General features: G+C 40.1%; 1 protein-coding gene across 1 annotated transcript; it reads right to left on the bottom strand.

Annotated features, from left to right (window-relative positions):
• Positions 1–10,801: 10,801 nt before the first annotated feature.
• Positions 10,802–26,025, bottom strand: LOC129765434 (cationic amino acid transporter 4). Its single transcript, XM_055765757.1, has 4 exons — positions 25,405–26,025; positions 25,066–25,227; positions 13,630–15,084; positions 10,802–13,572 (listed from the first exon to the last, which is right to left on the bottom strand). The coding sequence occupies exons 2-4, from the start codon at positions 25,205–25,207 to the stop codon at positions 13,178–13,180; spliced, it is 1,992 nt and encodes a 663-aa protein (XP_055621732.1). The 5' UTR covers positions 25,208–25,227; positions 25,405–26,025; the 3' UTR covers positions 10,802–13,177.
• Positions 26,026–27,481: the final 1,456 nt, after the last annotated feature.

Raw genomic sequence — 27,481 nt, 5'->3', positions numbered from 1 at the left:
GTTCATTGGAGGACGAAACGTAGAATCTTCTGATGCGGAGAAATTCACTATTTCATTTGAAATTCCTGCCATTTTTTGGATGGCAGAAAAACCTGGTTTTTTTCTAGATGCTATGGTCGTATGCACTTGGTCAACTCTGACTGCATACTATTATCAGGTTGTCCCATAAACATGGCCGTTTGCAACATAAGTGTGATCTGATAAAAGTAGAATGCAGGTTAAGCAATTCTTGATTGTTTGCTACTACGTTGTTGCGGCAAGCGTGCATAGCTGGCAATATTTATGTTCGGTTTCAATGGAATGGATATATATATTCGTAAAAATTACTGAAAAACCTGATAATGTTTTTGAACAATATTTTTCTTTTTAAAAATATCCCCTCCGTTGAGATTTTTCTTCTTTAATTGCGCTGGAGGGTGTATTCTAGTGTAGATGCATGAATTTCGGACACTTTTTTTTCAATCACTAAAGAAGTAAAACAAAGAATATTTTTACCTTATATTTTTCAGTATTTGTTTCTTTGTCTTTTTGCAATACAACAAGAACTAAACGAAAAAAGTATCCAAAATTAGAATAGTTACAAGGTAGTAAGATGAGAGTATTCAAAAAAAAAGTTGTACCATGACGTACACGATTTCAGCCCTTCTGATTATCTTGAACACAAAATCAAACAGATTTTGAATCAATAGAGATGCCTCTGTCGCATGAACCTCGGATGATTAAAAAAATACGATTGAATGGCGGCTGTTTGAAAAACTAAATGGTCTTTTTGCAGGTTTTCTACGATCTTTTTTTTGTATGGTAAAATAAAAAAAAAGGTTCATGCGATAGAGAGATGTAAAAAAATGATTCACATCCAATTTAGAATAGATCAGTTCAGTAGAACTTGAGATATGGGGCCTGATTCTCGAATACACTTCACGGTGGAAACGAAATAAACGGCACGCCATTGAACTACGTTTTACGAGTTAGTGAAGTATCGAAGATAATAATGAGTTTTCAGGTAGAATGAGCACTTTTCAAATAAAAAATCATTAATGAAAATTAACTTCTTCGTATCAAACTGTAATTCAATGTTAGTGGAAAACTTTGTTTTCTTCATGTGATATAATAATCTTACACAAAAATTTTATCTGAAGATAATTTTATATTATAATGATAAGTTTAGTGGGAAACTAATCTCGTATCCAGATGTCGACACCGTACCGTTGTCATCGCGGATACGCTTCATTCCGTTTCCACCGTGAAGTGTATTCGAGAATCAGGCCCATGATATACGCCAATAAGAATGCGTTTGAAGTTTTGAGTCGAGGCCGTTCTAAACTAGATTTCGCATCACTAAAATGGTTGTAACTCGATAAATGATCGGATTTTCGAAAAGTTATTTCTAGGGTATTTTTTTCAGCGATGTAGAAATTTACTATCCAGTGGATAAACCCTGATTCGACGGAATATTTGTACCGCATCCGTGTTAATGACGCATCGAGGAATTCGCCAGTGGAAGAAGATGGACGACTGGGCCGAAGATCAGGACATAATTCAGGGACACAACGAATACAACGCGGGTTTACGTGGTAGAACTTTCCGGGCGAAAGATGGCATGATATGGTAAAACAAATTGGGTATTTTAACCGCGAAGACTCAACTCCATGTGGCCTAGTTTTTATACTCCTTCATGAACTCATTGTACTCGTTCTTGAAGTTGCTGAATCTCCTGACATTTCAAGCACATCTTCGGGTAGAAGGAGTTAGACCATTTAGCGAAAAACACTCGTCCAAGAAGCGGTTGTTCAAAATTATTTTGTTTAAATAATCAATTTAGTAAATATAACTATAACTAACATGGTTGAGGCAACGCGCACGAATATTTCTGCGGATGGATCATAAAGAATGCTACTTCAAAAGTATAAAACAAGGCTTCCAAACGAAAAAATCAGAAGTGGCAGCAAATATTAAACTGTTTGGTCTCCCTAGTGCACACTTGCCTCCCAATTTTGGATATTTGTGAATCGAAATACTTTCCTTTTCCAAGACCGAAGGAGGTTTCATTCCCCCACTGAAGTTTGAACGGTTTACTGCTGATACAGTCCACTGTGTCTTGGCTGTGAGGAACATATGCCAACAATAGAAATACGTAAATTATTATATTTTATTTCCTTATATTGATAACACATTTAGAGCACTATTATCATATTGATTTTGTTCTCGCAGATTATTATTTTTTTATAATATGTATGAGTTTGTGACCCAATGTTGTTAGATTGTTCTATAAACTATTAATTGATCTCTCTCTCTGGATGTTGTCCAAGCTTTGGTCATGATTACATCAACTAGTCCAACTTTCTCTCCAAGTACGATGTGTTCGTTGGGTTCAATTCTATGATGGGATAGTTATAATATTTCACTATGTAGCATTGCAGCCTTCTAATCATGTGTTCAATGTTATTCTGTGTTTGCATTTGTGTATATACTATACGTGATAAATATATAGTTGGTAGCAATGACCGTGTATATAATATGAATAATGTTTTTCTCTATCATATAGAATAAATATTAGCTATCGAGTTCAGACCTCTAGTTGACAGAATTTTACCCACAGAAGCTGCATATTATGGTACTATTTTATTGTTCCTATAGATTACAACAGCGAACACAGAGCTGCCTGATTTTCTACTTAGATTATTGTTACATTTTTGAGTTTAGAGTATGTCGTTTGCGGTAGAATCGACTTGATAGTGATATTATTAAAACGTTGGTTCGAGTAGACTGAGTTAAATCACATTGTAGAGTCGTCGATTATACGTTGGAATTTTAAACATGGATCGATATATTACAAATTAACATAATTAAGCATAGATTTGACTAGTTTCAATATAATTTACAAAATTGGGTCTATTTTATATAACTTATTTGTAGGCAAATGTACCAGCAATAGTAACGGCAGCAATAAATCGAGTTGTAACATTTTCTCATCAAACGAGTCATATATTATATTCAAAACAATAACCGTAGAAAAAATATCCACAGGGTTAATAAAAAAACTTGAAACTTAAACTCGGTAAACATGCTAAATGACAATTCTCTAATGCTTTTTAAGAAGAATGTTGATAACATTCAGCATAAATGTTAACCGTCATATTTTTAATATGTTGTATATTCAAAAATTGGTTATATTTGTGCACGATGATAAATCGATGAACTGAGATGTGATGTGTGTCTTTTTTTCTAAATTGAGAAAAATAAATACAAGATATATTGTTGAATTCAATAGTATGGAGTAACATAATCACACATCAAGATATAATACCATCACAATCCCTGAATCGTCCCACTTTTTATCAACCTTATGAACAAAAGCATGGCACTGACCGTCGCCCCCATGGTTCTTATGGGCACCTTACACGATCAACCGGATTGACAATAAGTGTCTTCAATATCGTGACAGCTAGGCTTTCAACATCTGATCTAACCTCAATCAATATTTTTCCACCTTACACGGTCAATATCGCCCTCAACCCGAGACAACGAAAATATCCGCGATGGCTAGTGGCGACATTTGAGTTTGGGATCCAAACTATTCTCTATCAGATTAGAAGGCTAAAAGGCAATTTTCAATTGGTAAAATTTGAATGAAAATATCTACTTGGTATTATTTAATTAGTTGAAGCGCATAGTCCTAACCTTAACATAACCTATTTCCCCTGAATTTTCAGATATTCCTACTAAAATGTATTATTATAATATAACGTCAATTTCAGACATAATTTTTGTATGGGATTTTCTCACCACTCGCAGAAAAAAAGTGATTTGCATTCACATAGAATACTAATTTGATTCGTAAAAGTTAATTTTCATTCATAATTTACACCTTAAAATTCGGTTTTTCTTCTCAAAAATACATCATAATACTCGTTTCACAAATACAGACTGTTCCTTTCAGTTTCAGAGATGCCAGATTCTTTTAGTTTGCGAAAATATATGCAAGTTATTTTATCTGAAAGCAAATGTTTTTATTCCATAAATGAGACTATGACAGTAGAACCCCGATTACCCGCGAGCGGCGAGCCCTGCGGATTATTCGTGACTGCGAGTTCCATAGTAAATCAATAGGCCTTTCCGGAATTTGTTATTGAGTGGTAGGCCCATGCTCTTTTGTTGTGGTCATGGCTTTTACATTATTTAGCCACTGGTGTACACGACCTTATAGATGGATAGTTGATTGATTTCTGTATTTATAGAACATAGTTTTTATGTTGAAACATCTCTTTTCGTGTTTGCATTTTTTTGTCCTTTAATGGGTCATCCGCGATTTTCGTTAATCGCGGTGAGTTTGCCCGACTGTTCCGCGGATAATCGGGATTCTACTGTAGCTTGAATTAACACATGATGTTTTTTCATCTGTGATTTTCCCATCTCTTCTCATTCTCCAAATTTTATAGCGGAGTGTGAAGAAATACACAACACGCTCACTAGCGCAAAGAATGACCGAGTTCAACGTTAAAAAATTCCTAAAACGTTGTTAAGTTTCATCCTCTCTCTCACCATCACATTGTCAGTTTACTTTGAAGTTTTGATTTGTATCGTGAAAAGTACCGTATTTTGCTATTCAAAGTATCGGTTTCCCAAACCAAAAGCTTCCATTTATGATTCCTACAATTTCAGTAGTTTATAAATTTTAATTGCAATCGCAAAAAAGACTAACAAAAATTAAATTTGCGCTTGCATAACTGGCAACTCAGTCTGGAAGTCCGTGAGGTAAAACGTCAACATCATGCATCCATATGAAATGTCACGATATTGATGCTCGAAAATCAGAAAATCCGGATTTCTGCGTCGTCGGCCATGTTCAGCTGTCATTATGCTCACAAATGTCATCATATTGTCAATAAAGTTGACCGTGTAAGGTCCGCTTTAAGCTTGAATTAAACGCAAAAAAATTTATCACATGACTTTTAGTTTTGATCTCTATGTTTGTGTTATGTGTAAATGGGAAAGCGAGCGACCATTCCATTTCGGGTTAAAGTTTTATGCAAGGCGCCTAGAAGTATTTTAAGGAGGGCCAACTTGCTAAAACCACTCTTCAGCCATCTTGGAAGTCTACTGTGTTTTGTTTGTGAACAAAACACAATACACCCTCTCGAGTCCACCACGAGTAATCGGTTTCCCACATTACTAACCATAGATTTAAGAAAATTGTTCATATATATAGTTTTAAAAATATATTTAAGATTTCGGCTCCTTTAAACTTATGTAACTGAGCCTGTAAAAATAAACGAATTTATAAAAAAAAAAAAAAAAAACACAATACACTTGTGCCCAAGCTCGCTCGTGATCAGTCTGTCTCTTTCACACTTCAAGCAAAAATTCCCCTTCTGCTTTCTTCCGTACTGTTTTCATATACCGCTCCCCTAACCAACTTAGTGCCGAAATGGCCTCACCTTAGGATATACTTCTAGGCGCCTTAATTTTATGCCGATCCTAAGGGACGTTCTGATCATCTGTTCACTATGGATGTGTGGCTGGCTTCAAACAGCGTCTGTTCCTTATATCAGGTGCGACTAATCGTGAGACTATGTGCTGTGTACGGCAGTCTTTCGGTTAGGTTGGTGCAAGCCATCCGGAAAAACAAAACGCTCACGAAAATTCACAAAGTAATTTGAGACAGAACAATCGGACTAGACCCAGGCAAAGAGCACGGACTAGAGACCGGGACATGGAACTGCAAATCTTTAAACTTGTTTGCGAGTGCCCGGATTCTTTTGGAAACATTGTTAGTCCGTAGTTCCAACATCGCTGGAGAAGGTGTGCTGGAAAGGTTCAATGATACGATCGTTACAAGATGGTCATATCATCTCAAGGGTGTCCCACATCAAATTGCATCACGGATTTTCTGGAAAATTTTGGGTAGAAGTAGTTTAGAGTGTATTGTTCACACTGTATTTTTATCGCTGTCAGTTTTTCGAAAATTGGAAAAAAGCGTCACTCGAAAAGCCGTTCGTGGCTTCCGGGACTGTAAACGGGCAGATCTACCTCAAGGAGTGTCTACAGAAGCGTCTGGGCCCTACGATCTTCTGGCCAGATCTAGCTTCGTACCACTATTCAAAGGATGTCCTGGATTCGTACGAAGCCAACGGGGTCACTTTCGTACCCGAAGACATCCTGGTTTTCTACTCAGATTATCAACGGAAGAATGTGCAGATCGAGGATGCGAGACCACTTCTTCAACATCAGCATCATCAACGTCCTCAGCCGCAATCCGATGACGATAAAAAAGAATTCTACGCGCAACTGAAAACTATCGCTACCCAAACCATGACATCAAAATCGTCGTCGGTGATTTGAACGGACAAGTCGACCAAGTGGGGGAGTTCAGACCGGTAATTGGTAGGCTCAGCGTGTTCAGAACACCTCAGTAAACGGAAATACAACTTGACCATGTTTTGATCGATGGTTGGCATTTCTCAGACATTATCGACATAAGAACCTATCTATCGGAACGGATGGTTTGATGAACAATGTCTAGTGCTTTTGAGAAAGAAGGCACGTGCAACCATGCTGCAACGAGTGACTCGATAGAATGTGGAACGACATCTAACGAAGCGAAGGCCGCAAACATATTTCTCTCGGGAAAAAAGCGCCACCTGGAAGCGAAAGTGTGTGAGAAAATGGAGTTGCTTTATCGTTCTCGAGAACGGCAAAATTTTTTGAAGAAACGAAACGCCTCACACAAGCGCTTGGGTCATACTGTCTTACCGGGTCTTACCGAACAGACGCGAGGTGATCGAAAGATGGAGGCAACACGATGAACACTTGAACAGTGCGCAAACAGGAGACCAAGACGGCATTGAAGAGGACAGCACCGGTGCAGTGAACATCGGCATTTACTACCCATGCCAATGGGTGAAGTTAAGGAGTCCATTAATCATCTGAAGAAGCATGAAGCAGCTGGTGAGGATGATCTCGCAGTGAAACTCTGCAAGGGAGGTTCGGGAAAACTTTTAGAATGTATACACCGGTTGATATTCAGGGCCTGAGACATGGAATAGCTACCGGATGAGTGGAAAGAAAGGGTAATCTACCCCATCTATAAAAAGTCACAGGAGAGTTCCGAGTTCCGTCCGAGACACGACTGCATAGTTGACGTAGGATATGGCGACTGTTACATTGTGATGAATAGTCTGTAATTGATAACACGCCTACTGCGCAGAGACAAACTAGCCCAGAATTCTGAAAGTCACTAAAATTAAAATATATAGAACAAAACGCCTACTACGATATCATAGATCCGTTGTGACATGCACATTTGTACTTTTGCTTGCTGCTGCTTGCCGATGTAACTCATATGGATGTTATTTTGCTACCCTTCTGATTCTTTTGATCTTGTGGTGTAAATTGCTCTACGACTCGAAACGGACTGACCGCCCCTCGCTGCTGAACATTGCCCTTTATGCAGGCTAATGAATTACAAGGGGCAGGGCTTGCGATGTAGTTTTCGTTTCATTGCATATTTCATTGACGAAAAATCCCCCAACCAGAACGGGATTCGAACCCGGACTCCCGGCATGATAGTTTGTGACGCTAACCACTCGGCCACGGGAGCTTGAAGTCTGTAGCATCAACAAAAAAGAAAAACTTAAACTGAACTCTCGGACTTCAGAAACATGTGCGTAGAACGAGATACACACTACAACATGGAGTAGCTTGGTCAAAACCACCCCGAATGAGTTATTTGAACTGATTGAGAACTAAAGATGATCTATGAATTAGAAACTTATTGTAATTCATGTTAAATTGACGTTAATTTTATAGAGGAGTGAGAGTTTTTCCATCTGGTTCTATAGTTATGAAACACTGGAATTTCTGTTTTTTTATGTTTCGCGCCTGAACACAACAGTGAAGTTCAAATGGCCAGTCTTTTAAATGAAGATAGTTGGTATATCCTACACTATATACTTCAACTCAACCGAAATATCTCTGGAAACTCAGAAAAAATTAGTGGTTCTATAGTTGTGAAACGCCGTGTATATTATTTTCTTCGATGTAATAAATTGTTATGGCGTACCCAAATCACTTGACGCAAAAATTTCATTAATCCATTATGGAATGACTGAGGAATAAGTGTTTGAAATTGAACATTTTCACGTCACGCCAATAACGTTGACAAGCTGGATTATGAGAACTAACGTGCAATCACGATCCTGAATGGTGCGTATCAAATTCTATCCCAGATCTTCTTTCGCCATCTAACACCGATAGTGAGCAGATTTGTGGGAAGTTCGCCGGATTCATGCCCGGACACTCGACAACAGACCAGATTTTTACACTGTTGCAGATCCCACAAAAATGCCGCGAGTATATAGTCCCTACGCACCACATTTTCATCGACTTCAAAGCCTCATTTGATACTATCGACCGACGACAGCTATGGAGAATTACGCAAAAAGCTTGGAGAATCAGAATCACCGAAAGCTCAAAAGACTGATTCAGACAACGATGCAGGCAATTCACAGGGGGCTTCGACAAGGCTATGGTCTCTTTTGTCTGCTCTTCGAACACATTCGATGGTAGAAGAGTTATATACCCAACTGAAACGCGAAGCAGGGCAATCACCATGCACCGTTCGTTCTGCTGTTCGACGTGGACAGCGACGATCTAATTGCGCACAATGAAATAGACGACAATCCTTCCTATGATTTTAAGCTATGCAATTTCACACAGTTGAAAATGGCTCTGGAGGCTGTTGACTGGGAAACCCTACTGCAAACTCGGTCAGTAAATCTACTTTCAGCAATCTATGAAAAGCTCTACACAGTGCCTAATGACAATGTGCCTCACAGAAAACGTTCATTCAGCTCAATGTCCGGTAAACCGTGGTGGACCTGTGAACTCCGAAACTTGCGCAACATTCTCAGGAAAGCTCGTCACCGCTTCTTCAACTCAAAGTCTACAAACGATCGAAACTACCTCCAAGAGATTGAACTACAGTATAAAACAATGCTATCAGGCACCTACGGCAACTATTAGGTGCGCCGGTGATTTTCTTCAGTTTTACTACAGATGGCGTAACTTGATTATTGTTCCAGTGAATCAAATAGTTGAATAGTTGAATCAAATAGTTTCAGAGATTCGTTGGAAAGCTACTGTCATTGCGCGTGTTTTTCAGTGTATGTCAAAAAGTTGAAGCGTAAACAACATAGTTTTTTGCCACTTCGAATATGTCGAATTTCGTACCAACGAGAGTGTTTTTGCGAGGAGTGTTACTTCATTACTTCAATATGGAGAAAAAAGCTGCGGAAAGTCATCGCGTTTTGGTGAAAGCTTATGGTGACCATGCACCAACTGAGCGAACGTGTCAGACGTGGTTTGCACGGTTTAAAAGTGGCAATTTTGACTTGGAAGACGAAGAACGTTCCGGACCGCCAAAAAAGTTTGAAAATGAAGAATTAGAGGCTTTACTCGATCAAGATCCGTCACAAACGCAACAAAAACGTGCAGATACACTTGGAATAGCTCAGCAAACCTTATCCGATCGTTTAAAAGCAATGAGAATGATCCGAAAGATAGGACATTGGGTACCATATGAATTGAAGCCACGAGACGTCGAACGCTGTTTTTTCACGTACGAACAACTGCTCCAACGGCAATCCTAAACAATCCTAAACGTCGGGCAACGTATGGATACCCCGGCCATGCATCCACGGCCGCGCGGAATATTCACGGCCAGAAGGTTATGCTGTCTATTTGGTGCGACCAGCTGGGTGTGGTGTACTATGAGCTGCTAAAACCGAATGAAACCATTACGGGGGACTTATACCGACGACAACTGATGCGTTTGCACTGAAGGAAAAACGGCCACAATACGAACGAAGACACGACAAAGTTATTTTGCAGCACGACAATGCTTGGCCGCATGTCGCGAAACCGGTCAAAACATACTTGGACACGCTGAAATGGAAGGTCCTATCCCACCCGCCGTATTCTCCAGGCATTGTTCCGTCCAATTACTGCCTTTTTTTCGATCGATGCAACATGGTCTGGTTGATCAGCACTTCTTCAATTTTGTAGAAGTCAATAATTGGATCGATTCTTGATTAGCCGGCAAACTGGCCGATTATTTCCGCGAAGGGATCCTTGAATTGCCAGAAAAAGGGGAAAAATTTGTGACTAGCGACGGGCAATACTTTGAATATCAAATATTTAAGCATTTTTCCAGAATAAATTAGTTTTTGAAAAAAAGACGAAGAAACTTACCGGTACTCCTAATACATAGCCAAGATTCAAGCCAAAGTTAAGCAAAACCCGTCGTGCTTCTGGGACTTTGTGAAGAAAAGACAATCATCCACTCGCATACTACGTAGTGTGAGCTTCAATGGTGCTCAAGGCAACTCAATCGAGGAAACCGCAAACTTTTTGCTACGTTTTTCGAAGGCGTGTTCAGCAAAGTATCACCCGTACGTCTTGGTGTTTTTGTTTTGCTCACATTCCTGCGTACAACATCGACCTCCCTGTCATCCAATTTACCGAAAACGAAATTGTGAGAGCTATCGACGACTTGGACATCAAAAAAGGATGCGGAACGGATAGAATACCTCCCCTACTGCTGAAAAACTGCTTCAAAGAGTTAGCGGCTCCAATCACACATTTATTTAACCAGTCACTTCGCCAAATAACCGTTCCGGATGCCTGGAAAGCTGTTTACATCGTCCCCATTCACAAGTCTGGTAGCTGCAAGATGGTGGAACATTATCGTGGTGTTACAATACTGTGCTGCATTGGCAAAGTATTCGAAAGACTGGTGCACAACGTTTTGAATAACGTGAAGTCTCCCATTATGTTTGAAGGCCAACACGGGTTCATGAGGCATCGATCTAAATCATCGAATCTCATGTGCTACGTTCTGCCTTGTCTCGCGAAGTAGAAGAGAGACGACAAGTTGACCCACTATGTGTTGACTTCGCGAAAGCATTCGACACGGTTCCGCATATCCTTCGCATCGGGAAGTTGGAACACATGGGATTTCCAGATTCATTTACGGATTGGATTTCCTCGTATTTGTGTAACAGAACCGCAGATGTCGCCTATACTCAACTCGATCCCGTGTCATGAACAACACATCTGGAGTACCGCAGGGCAGTGTTCTTGGGCCGATGTTGTTCAACATGTTTATTAACGACTTGTACTTTCTGATTTCTTTGTCTAAACATTCATTCGCCGACGACCTAAAATTCTTTCGTACCATCGATTCGCCTTCGATTCGCATGGTGTAGCGACAATGGGATGCGTGTGAACAGTAATCAATGCAAAGTCATTTCCTTCGGCCGTTGCCAGAGTCCTGCCAGTCATCAGCACTTGATGGAAACGGAAGTATTGGAACGTTTATCGTACATCTACTACCTTGGAGTCACAATCGATTCCAAACTTAGATTCGGTAAGCACGTGGCTGCTATGACTGCGAAAGCTTTCTCCGTGCTAGGCTTCATACGACGCCACGCAGCGGAGTCTACAGATATACATTAGGGTGCCAATGAAAATGGTCATCTCTAATTTCAAAAAATAACCTCATAAAAATGTTCACCACCTCGAAAAAACACCCTATGCCAAATATCTGCTCAATCGGACTTGAGGGAGAGTGGCGCATAACCGTCAAAGTTTGAGTTTTTTGAAAATCGAAAAATCGGGGTTTTCGAAAAAAAATGTTTTGATGCCAAATGTCTTAAAATTGCATGAAACGCCGAGATCTAGTGTCATCTCATGTCAAAAAATTTTTTTGTCAAAAATCGAAACTCTGGGACTTAGTTTTTTTCGGAATACGAAACGAAAAGTATGGTTTTGGGTGCCGATAAAAATAGTTATCTCGAAAATAGTTATCTCGACTGTAAGTCTCAACATGTCATGCAATTTTAAAACTTTTGGCATCAACATTTTTTTTTATAAACCCCGATTTCTGGAGATTTTGCGGTTTTGAAAAAACTCAAATTTTAACGTCTGCGACACCAGTAAATGAAGTTCGAATGAGCTAATATTTTGCATAGGGTATGTTATCGTGCAAATCAACATTTCGTAGCAAGTTCCGAATGAAAAATCAAAATAACTATTTTTATTGGCACCCTAAACCATACTTTTAGTTTCGCATGTCCCAGAGTGCCGATTTTTGACAAAAAAAATTCGAAAACCCCGATTTCCTCTACTCCCCCCTTGGGTGATTTTCAAAAAACTCAAACTTTGACCGCTTTGCGCCACTCTCCCTTAAGTCCGATTGAGCTGAAATTTGGCATAGGGTGTTTTTTCGAGGTGGTGAACATTTTGTATAGGGTAACTTTTTGAAATTTTAGGGTCGGTTTTTTCCCATACATTCATTGGCACCATAATATACATGCACTGAAAACACTTTATTGTTCGCTAGTTAGTAGCACGCTGTATACTGCGTAAAAATTTGCCCTTCGCTCTTAAGCTATTTCCTTTGAACGATGCAACCAACCTTCTTCCGTATCCGAACAGATGCCAGCTCAAAGGGCTGGAGCCACTACCAGCTAGACGAGTCACGTTGCAGCGATTATTTATATTCGACATTCTCAGAGGATCTATGGACTGTGCTGAATTGTACGCACAGATCCCGTTCTACATTCCTCCTAGACGATTTCAGAATTCCCCACTATTAGCAGTGCCAAACCATAGAACGAACCACGGTTATAACAACCCGTTCGATTCTTGCCTTCGCCAGCTAAGTTTTATTTGTCACGAGTACGATTTCAACCTGACGAAAAACGCATATATAATAATAATAAGAAGAAGAAGTTTACCATAGTTATAACAAAATTACAGTCTATGCGACTTGTCTAAGACGGTGTGAATAAATAAATAAATACTGGAAAGCGATCGATGAAGTTGGTCAGCACCTTGTATCGGATCAGGTCACTTTCAAAGCAATGTAATCTAGTGTTTAAAAAAAAGAAACGCGTCCACGCTTAGAAGTTGGAGTTCGAATAAGCTGGCCAATGATGCGCTTCACCGCCGTCGTAGGCTGAAATATATAATCGAACATCTAATGACAAACAATATTTGGTGCCTAATATGCGTATCTCTTTCAAGTAATGGAACATTCGAACAAAACCGTAAACGTAATGGGTACCACTGTGCATCCATACATTGCTTATGAACTCCGTTGATGAGTGCCAAATTACGAATCGTCGTCATCGTCATCGATGATAGCTTGTTTGTCGACGCTTTTGCGACTGACACGTCCTTTCACAATCTTCGTAACCGTTACCCGAGTTCCACCGGTGAAACCAGCCGAATGCATAGCACCCCAGCCTCGAATCGCTTCCTGAGTTGACATCAACATGGAATAAGAGGTCCCTAGCTCACCTTCCTTGCTGTTGTGGATACCGTATAGGAAATAAACCAGCATTCCAATCGAGAGCCAAATGAAGAATCTGAGCCAAGTGAGGAAACTCAGATGGACCATCAGTTCAATGTTGCAGAATATACTGAAAGCTGGAATATACGGCACGAGTGGTACCTTAAACTGAAGCCCGCGTGTGTTTTGATGATGCGCTGAGATGACCACGATACCTGCAACGAATGTAACAATCAGTATAGGCTTCAAATAAGATTATTACTAATACTAACAAGCAACCAAGCAGAACAATAGAAATCCGTATAATCCTAAAGCCCACCAAGTTCCATTATAAAGCTCGTTCCAGGATGCTTGAAGTTGGAAGCATAGGGCAACGCTTAGAACACAGAACAGTAGTACAGCTCCGGAGCATGCTACCCCAGGCTCACAGCGCCCCAGAACGGGTTCCAACCAACGAAACTGTGGTCGCAATCGTCCCGCTAGAGCAATTTCGATCATTTCATTTGTAGGCGACGAGGGATCCACCGCACTAGACTGGGACGAAGAAGAGACACCTTCTTCCTCGTCGGTACCTGGAGTGTCCGGCGCTAGGTGAACAGTTTCTTCCACAGCGATTGGTCGGTAACGAAGCACAATGACACTAGCACTAACAATGGTGTACGCCAGAAGCGTTCCAATTGACATGAACTCCACCAGTTTCTCTAGATCGAAAAGCAAAGCCAGCAGTGCGGAGCTGAGTCCAGAAACCGCCAAGTTGAGAATTGGGACCTGAGTTTTTGTGTTGACCTTTCCGAAGCATGAAAACAATAATCCATCGCTTGCCATCGCATACAAGCATCTAGGGAGCGCAAACAGCGATCCGAGAAGAGTAGTCGTCATACCGCAGATAGCACCTGTTGAAATGGCATATTTCGCCCATGATATTCCGATCAATCCGAAGGCATCCGGTAGCGCTGCAACTGGGTTTATTTCATCGTACGGTATCATAAGAGTTAGCGCTGCACTGAGCAATACATATCCAACAGTCACTATACAAAGTGATAACATTGTGGCTAAAGGAATGGATACTTTTGGATTCATGGCTTCCTCTCCAGAAGTAGCTATACTATCGAATCCAACGAACGCATAAAAACAAGTCGCAGCACCGGCTAGAACTCCGCCAAATCCATACGGTAGAAATCCCTGATCCGGCAACGCCCAATTTACAGTGTTTGCATACCAAAATCCAAGCACAACAACGAGCGACATCACAATAACGTTTACCATTGTTAAAATACTGTTAATCATTGCCGTCGCCTTCACTCCAGCTGCCAGTGCAATAGCGTAGCTCAGACAAACAGCGAATGCCAGAAAATCAGGATATTTGGCCAGCAACTGCTCGTGCATTTCTCCGGTAATCTTCATCGTTGTGTTAGCCACAATGTTTCCCAACATAGAATCCACATATCCGCTCCAGGCACGTGCAACCGATGCCGCTCCCAGCATGTGCTCTAGGATAATATTCCATCCGATTACGAATGCCCAGAATTCCCCAATCGACACATAGGTGTAGACATATGCCGACCCCGCCTTCGGTACTCTGGTACCAAATTCGGCGTAGCACAGTGCCGCTAGCATTGAAACCATTCCAGCCAAGATAAAGGACAGCACAATGCCGGGTCCAGCCATCTCGCGTGCCACCGTTCCGGTTAAGACATAGATGCCAGCTCCCACCATGTGGCCAATTCCTGCAAGAAAGGGTAATTTTTTAAAACGACTATACTACCAACATTTCTAACTATGCAATAGCTTGAGCTTGGGTAGACTGGTATATTTCGTAGCTGTTCTTTGTAATTGACCTGAACCAGCGAAATTGCACAAAGAATACACTGAATGGCTTTTGGAAGTAGCAAATCATTCTCATTGTGCAAGTTTCGGTGACTCGAGCTTTAAATAGTCAATAATGACGCCGACCACGTCCTTACAGTCACCAGGGGCAGGGAATGAATGTTGTTACGGATCCAGCTTAGATAGCAGGGCTAAAAATAAATTCAAATAATCAAATATCAAATTTGTAGAGCAACGCGCATTTGAAAAACAAAATAATGCCAGCAGGAGGAAACCACATGTTTCGTTTCCTTTTCTTCAATTGTTCTTTATAGCTCCAAAGATAAACGCGCCATAGATAGCGCATTAGACGAAAGAATAGAAGTAAATAATTATTGCCGACAATTAGCTAGATGTTTCCCACTATAACCTTTTTCGCGGGAAGCCTGTTTTGATAAGACCCAAGGAGCGCTGTATGGGCCACTTGAGAGGTGATAAAAATTGTTTTGTTTAGGTCTCGCCTTTTATCGCGCATGGAATGAGCGCGAAGGGCAGAGAAGGAATAGGGCAAAGAAACAAAAATGTTTATTTAGGATTCCAAATGTTTATTTAGTGGAGGATAAGAACAGGAAAATATAGATAGGGATTCCTTGCTGGCAATCAGCAAATAGATAGGTCGTAAAATCTTCACCAAATTGAGCCTTTTAAGCGGTAGCGAAGTAGGATGGAAATCATGGGATGAATTTTATGTAGCAAATAGGCGATGCGGTTTCGGTTATCTGAGTAGGAAAGGGAGATCTTTTCTCTCTCTTTTAATTTTAAGCTAGAATAAAAATTCGTGTATATATAGTTCAGTTTCATACTCAATAAGTTCAGCTTAAATCCTTACCCAGCAAACATTAAATCGCATAACAAGCGTATATATAACATCATATGCCCTAAAATTTGGTTGGCATATAATACGCCTAACTGGCATATGCATGAAAAGTGGAGGCAATATACATGCATGACAAATGCTTACCGAATTTGTTTGGATGAATATGCAACTTTGACCGGCTATAATAGCGATTATGTTGTATTGAATTGCGATCTAATGTGAATATATTCATGAATTGTCAAAGCACCTAATACGACTTTTGCCATACTCATATACGATTTATTACAGACATAGAAAAAAACAAATGGCGCAAAATATTTTCGTGAAATGTTTATTATAGCCTCACGAATCGCCATTTTTATATATGAGTGTTTATGTTTGTAGAAATAATAATTGTTTGATTGACTTGTGTTGGGCGTGGAATATGAATGTTTGAAATGACACAGATTGAGTTTTAGTGAAAACTGCTCCGATATGGGTTCGAGCTCCAGTCGTCTGGATTATCATCCACCAGCTATCTCGCGCGGCTATCTAAAATTTAATTCAACAGCGCTTGAAACTTTCGAGTGCATCAGCATTTCATTCACATTTCGATATGATGTAATATGTTCTTTATTAAGATCTAATATGATTTACTGTTTCATGATTTTCTTCAGCATGCAACACGATTTACTACAGTACTGAATCGATTTAAATTATAAGCTTATACGACACACAAACTGCATCAGCGTAATATACGCATATGATGCGGATTAAATATATTTTACGACAATGTACATCATAAAACTGGTGTTTATTATACCGAATTGCGACTTAATTTGATAATGGTATATAAAATCGAGTTTTTGCATTTTATGAGATTTCAAATATACACGACACATACTTTGATTGATATTATATGCGATTATGATTTATTCGGATTTCTTGTAAGACTTGGCACGTGCAAAATTATACGATTTAATGTTTGCTGGGTAGTTCAATTTAGCTAGCGACCGAATAAAGTCAAAGTAGACACCTTGACCATACAGTTCGTCCAGGAAGGCACTATTCTTTGAACGCATATTCTCACTAGCTCGATTTTAAAAGGGTGTGCGAGCTGCCTGAATTTGTGGTTATTCTGTATCCAGAAATAATCAAACCCGTAATCATAATTAATGTGAATGGAGGACTTGACGAGAACCCTCGCTTCAAGAAGGTCATATATATTTTCGATTCACCATTCTAATCAATTGAATATTGATGCCTTATTCGTTGCTGCAAATGCTCCAGGAGGCAGTGCTTTCAGCTGGACGGAACATCGGATGATTTCTCTTTCCCGAGAGTTAGCAGGTTCAATACTTCCTCATGATCATGAGAGATCTCACTTGGGTGAAAAACTCAAAACAAGGAACCCGGGACTGGAAACGAAATATTTTGAGTAAGGGGAATCGTTAGCTGATGTGTGGAATAACCTTGCGATTTTTATTGTATATTGAGACCGCAAACTCCCAAATCGATGAAACGGAATTAGTTAGATGTTAACATATTAAGGACCGCAAAGAAATCTGTAAGACATACGTCTGGGACCGCACGTTTCGGGGCAAACTTGTACGCTTTATTTTTTCAGATTCCACGAATGAGATCATTTCCTTCGGTGTGGATGAGATGAAGGTGAACCATCGGTAGGCCTTGTTAGATTCTTGGCAGACCAAGGATTGATGGTTACATCAAGTGTAGAACACACGAGTTATTTGGTGATCCATCCGTAACAGACGGAACTCGGAACACGATAAAACTCGTGAGCGCTCCGCAACAGATGAGACGCGAAACACGAGAAAACTCGTGAGCGGTCCTTAATGTGTTAAGTCTAGAGGTGTGCTCGTCACGTAAGGACATCCCAGTACCTTTTGCAAGTGATAAAATGTAACGACATGAACTGCTGCATTGAACCAAGAGGTGGCTACTCTTGTGTAAATCAACATCAATTTATACTAAGCCATATTCATCTCAGCTAAATCCCAGATGCTTTGAAAGCAATAATCCCAATAGATGTTAGCATTAATTTACCGTCTCTGTTTGTTCGAACTTGCATTTTTAACATTACGTAATTTGTTTACCACGCCTTTATTGAACTTCAATCGTGACGGACGAAAGTTATTTTTGTGAAACCCGATAAGTTAACCAAAAGAACTATTCATCTAGCGTAGTCTGTATAATAAGACCGACAATATATTCCGTTACTTATCGCGTATATTCTGTATCGAATTCTAATTGCGACAACAAAGAGTTATGTTTGGGAGATCTGATAAGGTCACCGAAAGAACTCATGTAAAACCAATGAGACCGACGATATACAGTCAACTTTCTCTAACTCGATATCCACACTGAGAGGAATAGTTAGTAAATATGACGAATTTTTTGGTACATGTTACCAATTCTCTAGTCATTTTCTACCCTACAAATCATTGGTACATATTACGAAAGAAAAATGGTAGGCACAAACGTCAAACAAACTACGATTTTTTGGTCCAACATTGGCGCAATATCAGTGCAAATTTTGCTTCTCATTTGTGAGAGATAATCATCAGGGATAATAAAAATGTTTTTTAATAATTATTTTTAATTTAAAAAATTCTATTTGATTACATTTAACTCGACATACTTAGAATACATTATAATAATAATATATAACTTATTCTATGAGCAGCGTACACGAGGAAAGTTCCCGTTCCTCTACCAGCTGCATCGCTCTAGTTTGCATTATTTAGGGAGTGTCTGTAGCACCAGCACGTTTCATCCGCATATTGTTCTCTCGTGTCTCTATGAAGAAAAGAAATACATATGTTAATAATATTAAATATGTATATATGTAATGAAACGTACCATCAACAAAATGCTTACCTCCGAATCGCTTCATCTCCAAAATAGAAATGGCGATTGCAAAGTGCGCACATCACAGATGTTGGGTATGACAAAAAAACAAAGTTACTAATGGTTTGAAGTAAAATCTACGAATCTCTAGTAGGAACGTTCATTGCGTCTGACATCGCTTTTACGTAATTTTGGTAATATTTACAAAACATTTGTATATTTTACCAATGTTTTGGCTACTAAAGATTTGGTAGCTGCTTTTACTAAACTATTTCTCCAGTGCAAGGGACCATCGAGTTAGGGAGGTATCGAGTTATGGAGAGAAGAATACTATAACTATAATTTGATATATTAGGCTATCAAAAAAGTCCTGCGGTTTTTTTTTTGAATTTTCATTTGTTCATAAAATTAGTTACAATTATCTGTTTTAAGTCAAATATGCGCCGTTTTGTTCGATGACTTGTTCCCAACGAGATGCCAACTTCATAATACCCCTGTTATAGAAGCTCGCTTTCTTATTTGGCAAAAATCTCGGATAGCCAATTTTCACAGGCCTCTTTTGTGGCTAACTTCTGACTACCTAACTCGTTCGCCATGGACAAAAACAGGTGGTAGTCACTTGGTGCAAGATCCGGACTATACGGCGGATGCAAAATGAACCTCCCATCCGAGCTCCCGGAGCTTCTGGCGCGTCAGTGTGTGGCCTGGCGTTGTCCTGATGGAAGACAATGCGGCCTATGTTTATCAAAGATGGCCTCTTCTTCATGAGTGCTACCTTCAAGCGGTCCAGTTGTTGGCAGTACAGGTCCGAATTGAGCGTTTGGCCATAGGGAAGCAGCTCATAATAGATTATTCCTTGACAATCCCACCAAACACACAGCAGAACCTTCCTGGCCGTTAATGAGGGCTTGGCCACCGTCTGAGCCGCTTCAGCGGGCTTCGACCACGACCGTTTGCGCTTCACGTTGTCGTAAGTGACCCACTTTTCATCGCCAGTCACCATCCGCTTCAGAAACGGGTCGATTTTGTTGCGATTCAGCAGCGATTCACATGCGTCGATACGGTCAAAGATGTTTTTTTGCGTCAACGTGTGTGGCACCCATACATCGAGCTTCTTTGTGAATCCAAGCTTCTTCAAATGGTTAATAACGGTTTGATGACTTATCCCCAGCTCTTGGCCGATGCTACGGCTGCTACTATGCCGGTCTTTCTCGGCTAATTCTACGATTTTGTCGCAATTTTCGACGACAGGCCTTCCGAAGCGTGGCGCATCTTCGACGACCTCTACACCAGAACGAAAACGTTGAAACCATCGTTGTGCGGTGGAAATGGAAACTGTATCGGGTCCATAAACTGCACAAATTTTATTGGCAGCTTGAGATGCATTTTTGCCTTTGTCATAGTAGTACTGTAAAATATGTCGGATTTTCTCTTTATTTTGCTCCATATTTGCGACACTATAACTCACGAACGACTTAACCAAACAAAACACTGTCAAGGACTATATTATAGCGCCCAAAAATACCTTTCCAACAAGCTATAGTATCTCTCGATACAATGAATACAACTAGAACTACGCGCTTACAACGACACCTCGCGGAAATACCGCAGGACTTTTTTGACAGCCTAATATATGCCAACTATAATTTGAAAAAATCAGGGAGAATGAAAATAAAAATCAGGATAGATCAGGATAGCTCATATTGGGTTGTCCGAAAAGTTTATGTCGATTTTTGGGAAAACAAAAACATCACACTTAGACTCTCCACCCCCTGAGAGAGGGGGTGGAGAGTCTAAGCAACATAGAAACTTTTATTGCACCCTAAAACCTCCACAGGCCAAATTTGGTTTCATTTGCTTGAATAATTCTCGAGTAATGCCGAAATTTGAGTTTTATTTTTTGGCAGCCCGCCCCCTCCCCTTTAGAGTGGGGGGTGGAGAGTCTAACCATCATAGGAACATTTGTTGCACCCTAGAATTTCAATTGCCTAATTTGGTTTCATTTGCTTGATTATTTCTCATGTTATGCAGAAAATTGTGTTTCATTTGTATGGCAGCCCCTCTTAGAGAGGGGGTGGAGAGTCTAAGCAACATAGAAACTTTTATTGCACCCTAAAACCTCCACAGGCCAAATTTGGTTTCATTTGCTTGAATAATTCTCGAGTAATGCCGAAATTCGAGTTTTATTTTTTGGCAGCCCGCCCCCTCCCCTTTAGAGTGGGGGGTGGAGAGTCTAACCATCATAGGAACATTTGTTGCACCCTAGAATTTCAATTGCCTAATTTGGTTTCATTTGCTTGATTATTTCTCATGTTATGCAGAAAATTGTGTTTCATTTGTATGGCAGCCCCTCTTAGAGAGGGGGTGGAGAGTCTAAGCAACATAGAAACATGTATTGCACCCTAAAACCTCAATATGCCTAATTTGGTTTCATTTGCTTGAATAATTCTCGAGTAATGCAGTAATTTGTGTTTCATTTGTATGGCAGCCCCCCTCCCACCTTAGAGAGTGGGGTGGAGAGGCTAAGCAACATAGAAACATTTAAAACCTAAATATGCCTAATTTGGTTTCATTTGCTTGTTTCATTTTCATGTTGATCGGTTAAGTAGTTTCTGAGTCCATAAGAATCAGACAGACAGACAGACAGACAGACAGAAATCCATTTTTATATATATAGATAATGTAAAGAGTACAAAAATCAGGAAAAATCAGGATTATTTCAGAAAAATCAGGATAAATTGAGTATTCGTCAGGATATCAGGGAGCGTGCTAAAAAGTCTGGGAAATCCTGAAAAATCAGGAAGGTTGGCATCTCTGCTCACAAGTCAGATTTTCAACCAGCAGCACGAACCCTGTACAACAGTTTGAAGGTGCGGATTATCGAGGATATCAGATGGTGCATTGTTGTGACAGGTCACCTGTTGGCTCAGGTTGTTTGAGGCTTCGTCTCCTCCCACGGTAATAAATAAAATGATATTTTCATTAAAAAACCGTGGAACACACACATAGCTAGACAGGACAAATATATAAATATCGACAATTGAAAAAGAAACAAAATATAACAAATAAATAAAAAAAAATTTAAAAGATATCCAGAAACGAGGGCCGTTCAAAAAATAAGGTTCAGTGCCTCAGAAATCGCGGAAAAATAAAGTTAGGACAAAAAACACGTTCGGTGGTCAACGATTCGATAACACTGAAGAAATTCGTGACGCAGTTACATTGTACTTCAAAAAGTTGGACGCTACTCACTTCGCGCTCGGAATAGAAAAACTCGTGCCACGCTATGAAAATGCATCGAACGTTACGGCGATTATGTAGAAAAAAATAAAATAAAACGTAGATGACGAAAATCACCTTGTTTTTTGTTCTAACTTTATTTTTCCGCGATTTCTGAGGCACTGAAACTTATTTTTTGAACGACCCTCGTACTAGGAAGACGGCAAAAATATATATTACATACAACACAAACTTAGGTGTTATACACAGCTACACAATAAGACACACTTATTCATCGCAACGGTTGGTACGACTGCACGAATTCCAGGGTGACTCGACCCGAAGGTGACTATGCGGGTTCGTCGGAGTTTCGCCATGATGAACTCGGTCACTTGCTTGAGCCACTGGAACTAGACCAGAAGCGCTCACGGAACAGTATATATTCAACCTCAACTTGTAAAGTGGAAGTTTTTGTAGTACGGATTTGTTAGGATAGATCGTCCATCTATTGGAAGTTGCGCGAACATCGAACAGCGCTACAAATGGTGAGGCGAAACTAGAACCACCCACATCATCTAGTGACGATTAATCAATTTATCTATGTCGTCGTCCGTGCTCCTGTTGAAGAGCTGGTATCCGACCTAACAGGTGAGCTCCCGGATTGAATCCGGATACTACCCGGACAGAACGAAGTAGGATACTCCAGTGAACTCGCCACCTTGTAACAAGATCGCAAACGAACCCGTGAAGTAGAATCCACGCAACCGAAAGTGAACCGGACCGGAAGCAGAAGACCCAGATCCAGGTCGACGTCCAGGACCTGAACTGCAGCAACGACCAGGGAAATCTACGGCGAGCCCAGACACACTACACCAAACATCTGTGAGTAAATTGTAAACGAGCTAGGGAAGTAGGGACATTAGGATTTTTTAAATAAAAGTCGTCGAAAAATTAAATCCACGTGTGTTTCCCTTTTCGCGTTAATCTCTCCGGCTGTGTTAGAGCCGACCCTGAGAGGTCCAAGCGAGTCCATGCAAACAGCTAGGGCATAACAGGCCTATGTTATACTGTAGAACAGGTCTGGGTGGAAATCTAACTCGAACAGCTACAGTTGTGCCACTCTTCGACAGACCAACAGTGTACCAAATGAAAACAGTCGCATTCTGGCCTTGTGCTTTACCAGTTCTACATACCAAGCTGCTAGTTTGGTGCTAACACCGACCCGTTTAGTCAAGGTTGTACGGCATCATCCTCCATTGCTAGCTCCTTGTGAAAGGCGCAAAGCATCTTTATGAAACGACCCTGTATCTGTTAGCTACAATTTTCACGAATGAATTCAACTCTTCTCTAATGTGTTGGTCTACGTCATTGATACGTTTCCAAAAAGGTTCATACCACCGCTAATGGACAACCCTGGCGAACATTGGAGCCTCACCACTTTAATCACGGAAAATAGCTACCCTAAGGAGATTTTCAATTCAACGAACTCTAATGTAAAAATTATCGACGGCGTATTAACAGCACTTACCGTAAGTTAAGTAGAAGTTGTTTCAGAAGATATCAACGTAATCTGCAAAGCAATTTCTCCTAAATCCGAAATCGTTTTGGCGATACGTCAACAAACAGCGCAAGCAAGATGGATTGCCTTCTACAATGTCTTACAAGGGCGCGGCTAGTTCAGATACGGAAGAGATATGTCGACTATTCTCGAGAAAGTTCTTCTCTGTGTTTTCTGATTGATTGATTCTAATTGATTCTTTATCTTCAGCGCAAGCTGCTTCCGTTGCCAGAAATGTTACTCTTTAAACGGCTTCGATATTGAGTTATCTCAGATTTTCACCGCCGCCGATAAATTAAAGTCCTCTGTTAGTTCAGGCCCAGACGGTATTCCATTTATGCTTTTGAACAGGTGCATAAACAGTTTAGCGACGCTATTTTTGCATCTCTTCCGGCTTTCGGTGGCTTCTAGATTTTTTTTCCTGAGTTTTGGATAACAGTCGAAATGTTTCCAGTGCACAGGAAATGTGATAAGCGGAACGTCGATAATTATCGCGCTATTGCATCGCTTTGTGCTGTTTCTTAACACTTCGAATTAGTTGTGATGGAACCCGTCCGCTCCTATTGCAAGCAGTACATAAGTGATGACCAGCATGGATTTATGCCAAAACGCCGAATTTTCATGATTAGTCACATAAGCCATAAAGCCATTGCCATTCCACATATAGTAACTAGTGAAACATGACGCTACTTCATTGGAACTGTTCCTGAAAACTGAAGTTCCATTCGAACACCTCTCATAATTAAACAATCCCTTTCTAGAAAAAATAGGAATATGAGGAGAAAAATTATCCTTATTTCTGAGATCAAATTGCCGAAATATCACTGAATTATATCTCGCTCAAACTTGGCTCCCTAAACTGGTATTGGAAATTCCAGTAGGGTTCTGCAAAATAGACGTTATCAATCTGATACTTATTGGTAATTGGTATTTGGTAATATAGTCGAAGTTGGGGCTCTGCACATCCCTTCAAATTCCCAGGGTTTTTTTTTCCAATTACTTCAAACTTTTGATACATTTCTTCTCCCTAGAAAAGGTGAGAAGACCCTATCATTCTATGCCCTTGAGCGTTAGAGCTTTCACTTGGACATCAATATTACAAGGTTACAGATATGTTGAAAATAGATGGTGTATAACAGGAATATCTAGGAAAAGATATCAGACAGCCCGCACAAATTCAGTTTCGTTTGTTATTTTCGTTGAATTTGGGAAATGAATACGGAATATAAAAACTTTCTTCAGACAAAATATTGCTGATGCTGCAAATACCTTCGCATTGAAGGAAGGGTAGAACGTTTCAAGTATGCAAATCTGCCCACGCAATATACAGTATTCTCAACAACGCTTTTTTCATTCTTGAAGTGTTCCAGTAATGACGACGTGAAAAAAAACACTCACCCAATAATGTGATATCAAAAGTATTGAGGCAGCGATTAAGTGGAGTTTCCATCAAATCCGCCGGTAGTTGCTTGGTCCGGTTCATTTTGGTACACAGCCCGGACATTACGTGGCCCAGGATCATACGCCTGGCGCTAGGCATTGTGTGGCCTTTTGCTCACCCTGAAAATGAGATGCAAGAATCCATATGGAACGGAAGACATTTCCGCATATCAATTATTGAAAACCACGCAGCAGACGGTTAAATTAGGTGATCTAATTTCAGTGACATCTAATCTGCATTTGTTGTAATGGTTCGAAATTTCGTGAAAACCTCGAACTGAAAAGAAAATCCCGTACCTCACTGAGTTTGGCTACGAACCAAAATCCAAACACACAGCTGATAAGGTTGCGAACTTTTGCTCTTGTCAAAGTCGTCTGAACCACCGGGAACAACTTGTTCGATGCTATCGTCTCCGAGCTCCAGACAGCGTGCGGTCATGCGCACACACGTGTTTCCACGCGCGGTTCGGCGTTGTTTTGTGTGTTACATGCAGGGTTGCATTCACCAATCTTTTTGTATTGCCAAGTGTTAATGGAACCTATAATACTATTCTGAATTTGAGATATAATTTCAATTCACAGCATGCTATTAGGTGTTTTTCGGGATTCAACACCTGTTTGTGAAAAACAGATTTCCAATTCATGATCCCAAGTACTGTCATTTTTTGACGTAGAACTACGTCTTTCAGAAAGGGTGCCAAATCAGAAAACAGGTCACGTTTTTATGAAATAAAGTTAACGTCAATAACTATTTTCACTGTGAACGAATTCTCATGATTGGCATTCCAATCGAATCGGAAATTCTCTAAGATTTGTTTAATATGCTATACATTACAATTCGCTAATCTCTAAACGGTTTGAATTCATCAAACCTGAAACAATTTTCTTTTTCCCATATATTTGTTCTGCCGATTTGTGTGCTAACCCTGTCTGTATTTCGAATGCTTATAACTCGAACTTTTCTTAATGTGTAACAGGTGTACATTTGTGTATTGTAGTGTTTAACATTTCTTGTAAATATTCTGTTAAGTGTAATGTAATTATTTTCAATGTTGTACATACACTTACTTTCTAGTTAATTTATTTATATATTTATTCACCCACTTTTGGTAGATTTATTTATTTCATTTATTTATTTATTTATTTATTTATTTATTTGTTGGAGGAATTATTATGTTAATATAATTAAAATATTTAAATCACACTTGCCAAACTTCTGCTGAAACATAAGTACTCAGTACATATGAAACAGACTTTTTCCCGTCGATCATTGCACACGACGATGTTCATAACTTGCATGAAATCGTTGTGCTGTTGTACGCAACACAACATCTAAGAGCGAGGCAAAGCTCATGTTCCGCCACACCAATACAAGATCGAGTAGCTTAAGCGACGCTAGCTTGAGTGGTCACTCATGCGCGAGGAAAATAAAGAAGCCAGGTTTCGTGGAAGAATCGCGAGAATTAGCTGACTCAACCTTGAAACAAAGAGCGGACAATTATGACTTGTTTAGCTGTAGGACTGGGGGTCTGGGGAAATTCGCGGTTCAAAAAGAACCTTATTGGCTTCGGCAAATATTGTTCTCCTGGAGGAAAGGGTTAATTGTTTGAAGCAACCGTCATACTTTTTGCTCGTTCACTTTGACCCAATCTGTGGAAGAGGCAGGAGTGCGATTTTGAAATCGCGTCGCGGTGTGTTTTTGAAGGAAAATTAACGAAGAAATTCAAATTTACCAAGGTTTCGTTAAGTGTCTGTGCTTTGAAATAAAGCTCCAAAAGCCGTTCGACGGCGGTTTATTTAGGGTTGATTTCCTGAGAACCAACACATCCTTCGAGGCTCGGCACACCGCAGAGGACAACGTGACGCACTGCTGACCCCACGATCTGGAGTCAAAGTTCCCGACAAAGCCATTTCCGTCGGAAGGGAGTGCTACGCTATAACAGCACTCCGGGCAGAGCCAGTTTGAATTCAAACCGTGAGTACCCTAACCCGTTATAACATGCGCATGTGGGTGGGTATTTCTTATTGAACGGTAAATGATGATGCAGTGACCACCGAGAAAAAGAAGACGTTTAGGAAGAATAAACAATACTGTTAAATTCATGGAGACGCACGAGGGACACATTAGGGTAGACATTAGGATTGGGAAAGTATTGTGTTAAATAGTTAGGAATAAATGTTTATATGAGATATATGTATTTGTGATAATTTTCTTTTGGAGAAACCGTTTTGCGTCTCGTATCGGGTATACTATAAATGTTGAATTTACATGTTTGGATTTACGTTGGAGTTTCACTGTTGTGCCTGAAGCGAGAGGTGATAAGTGGACAGCAAGGTAGTTGATTGTTTTCTTTTTCCCGGGTAGATCTGCGGA

This window comes from Toxorhynchites rutilus, chromosome 2, assembly GCF_029784135.1.
Source record: "Toxorhynchites rutilus septentrionalis strain SRP chromosome 2, ASM2978413v1, whole genome shotgun sequence".
Lineage (NCBI taxonomy): Eukaryota > Metazoa > Arthropoda > Insecta > Diptera > Culicidae > Toxorhynchites > Toxorhynchites rutilus.
The sequence above is the reverse complement of the archived record's forward strand: the minus strand, read 5'-3'. Positions and strand labels throughout refer to the sequence as shown.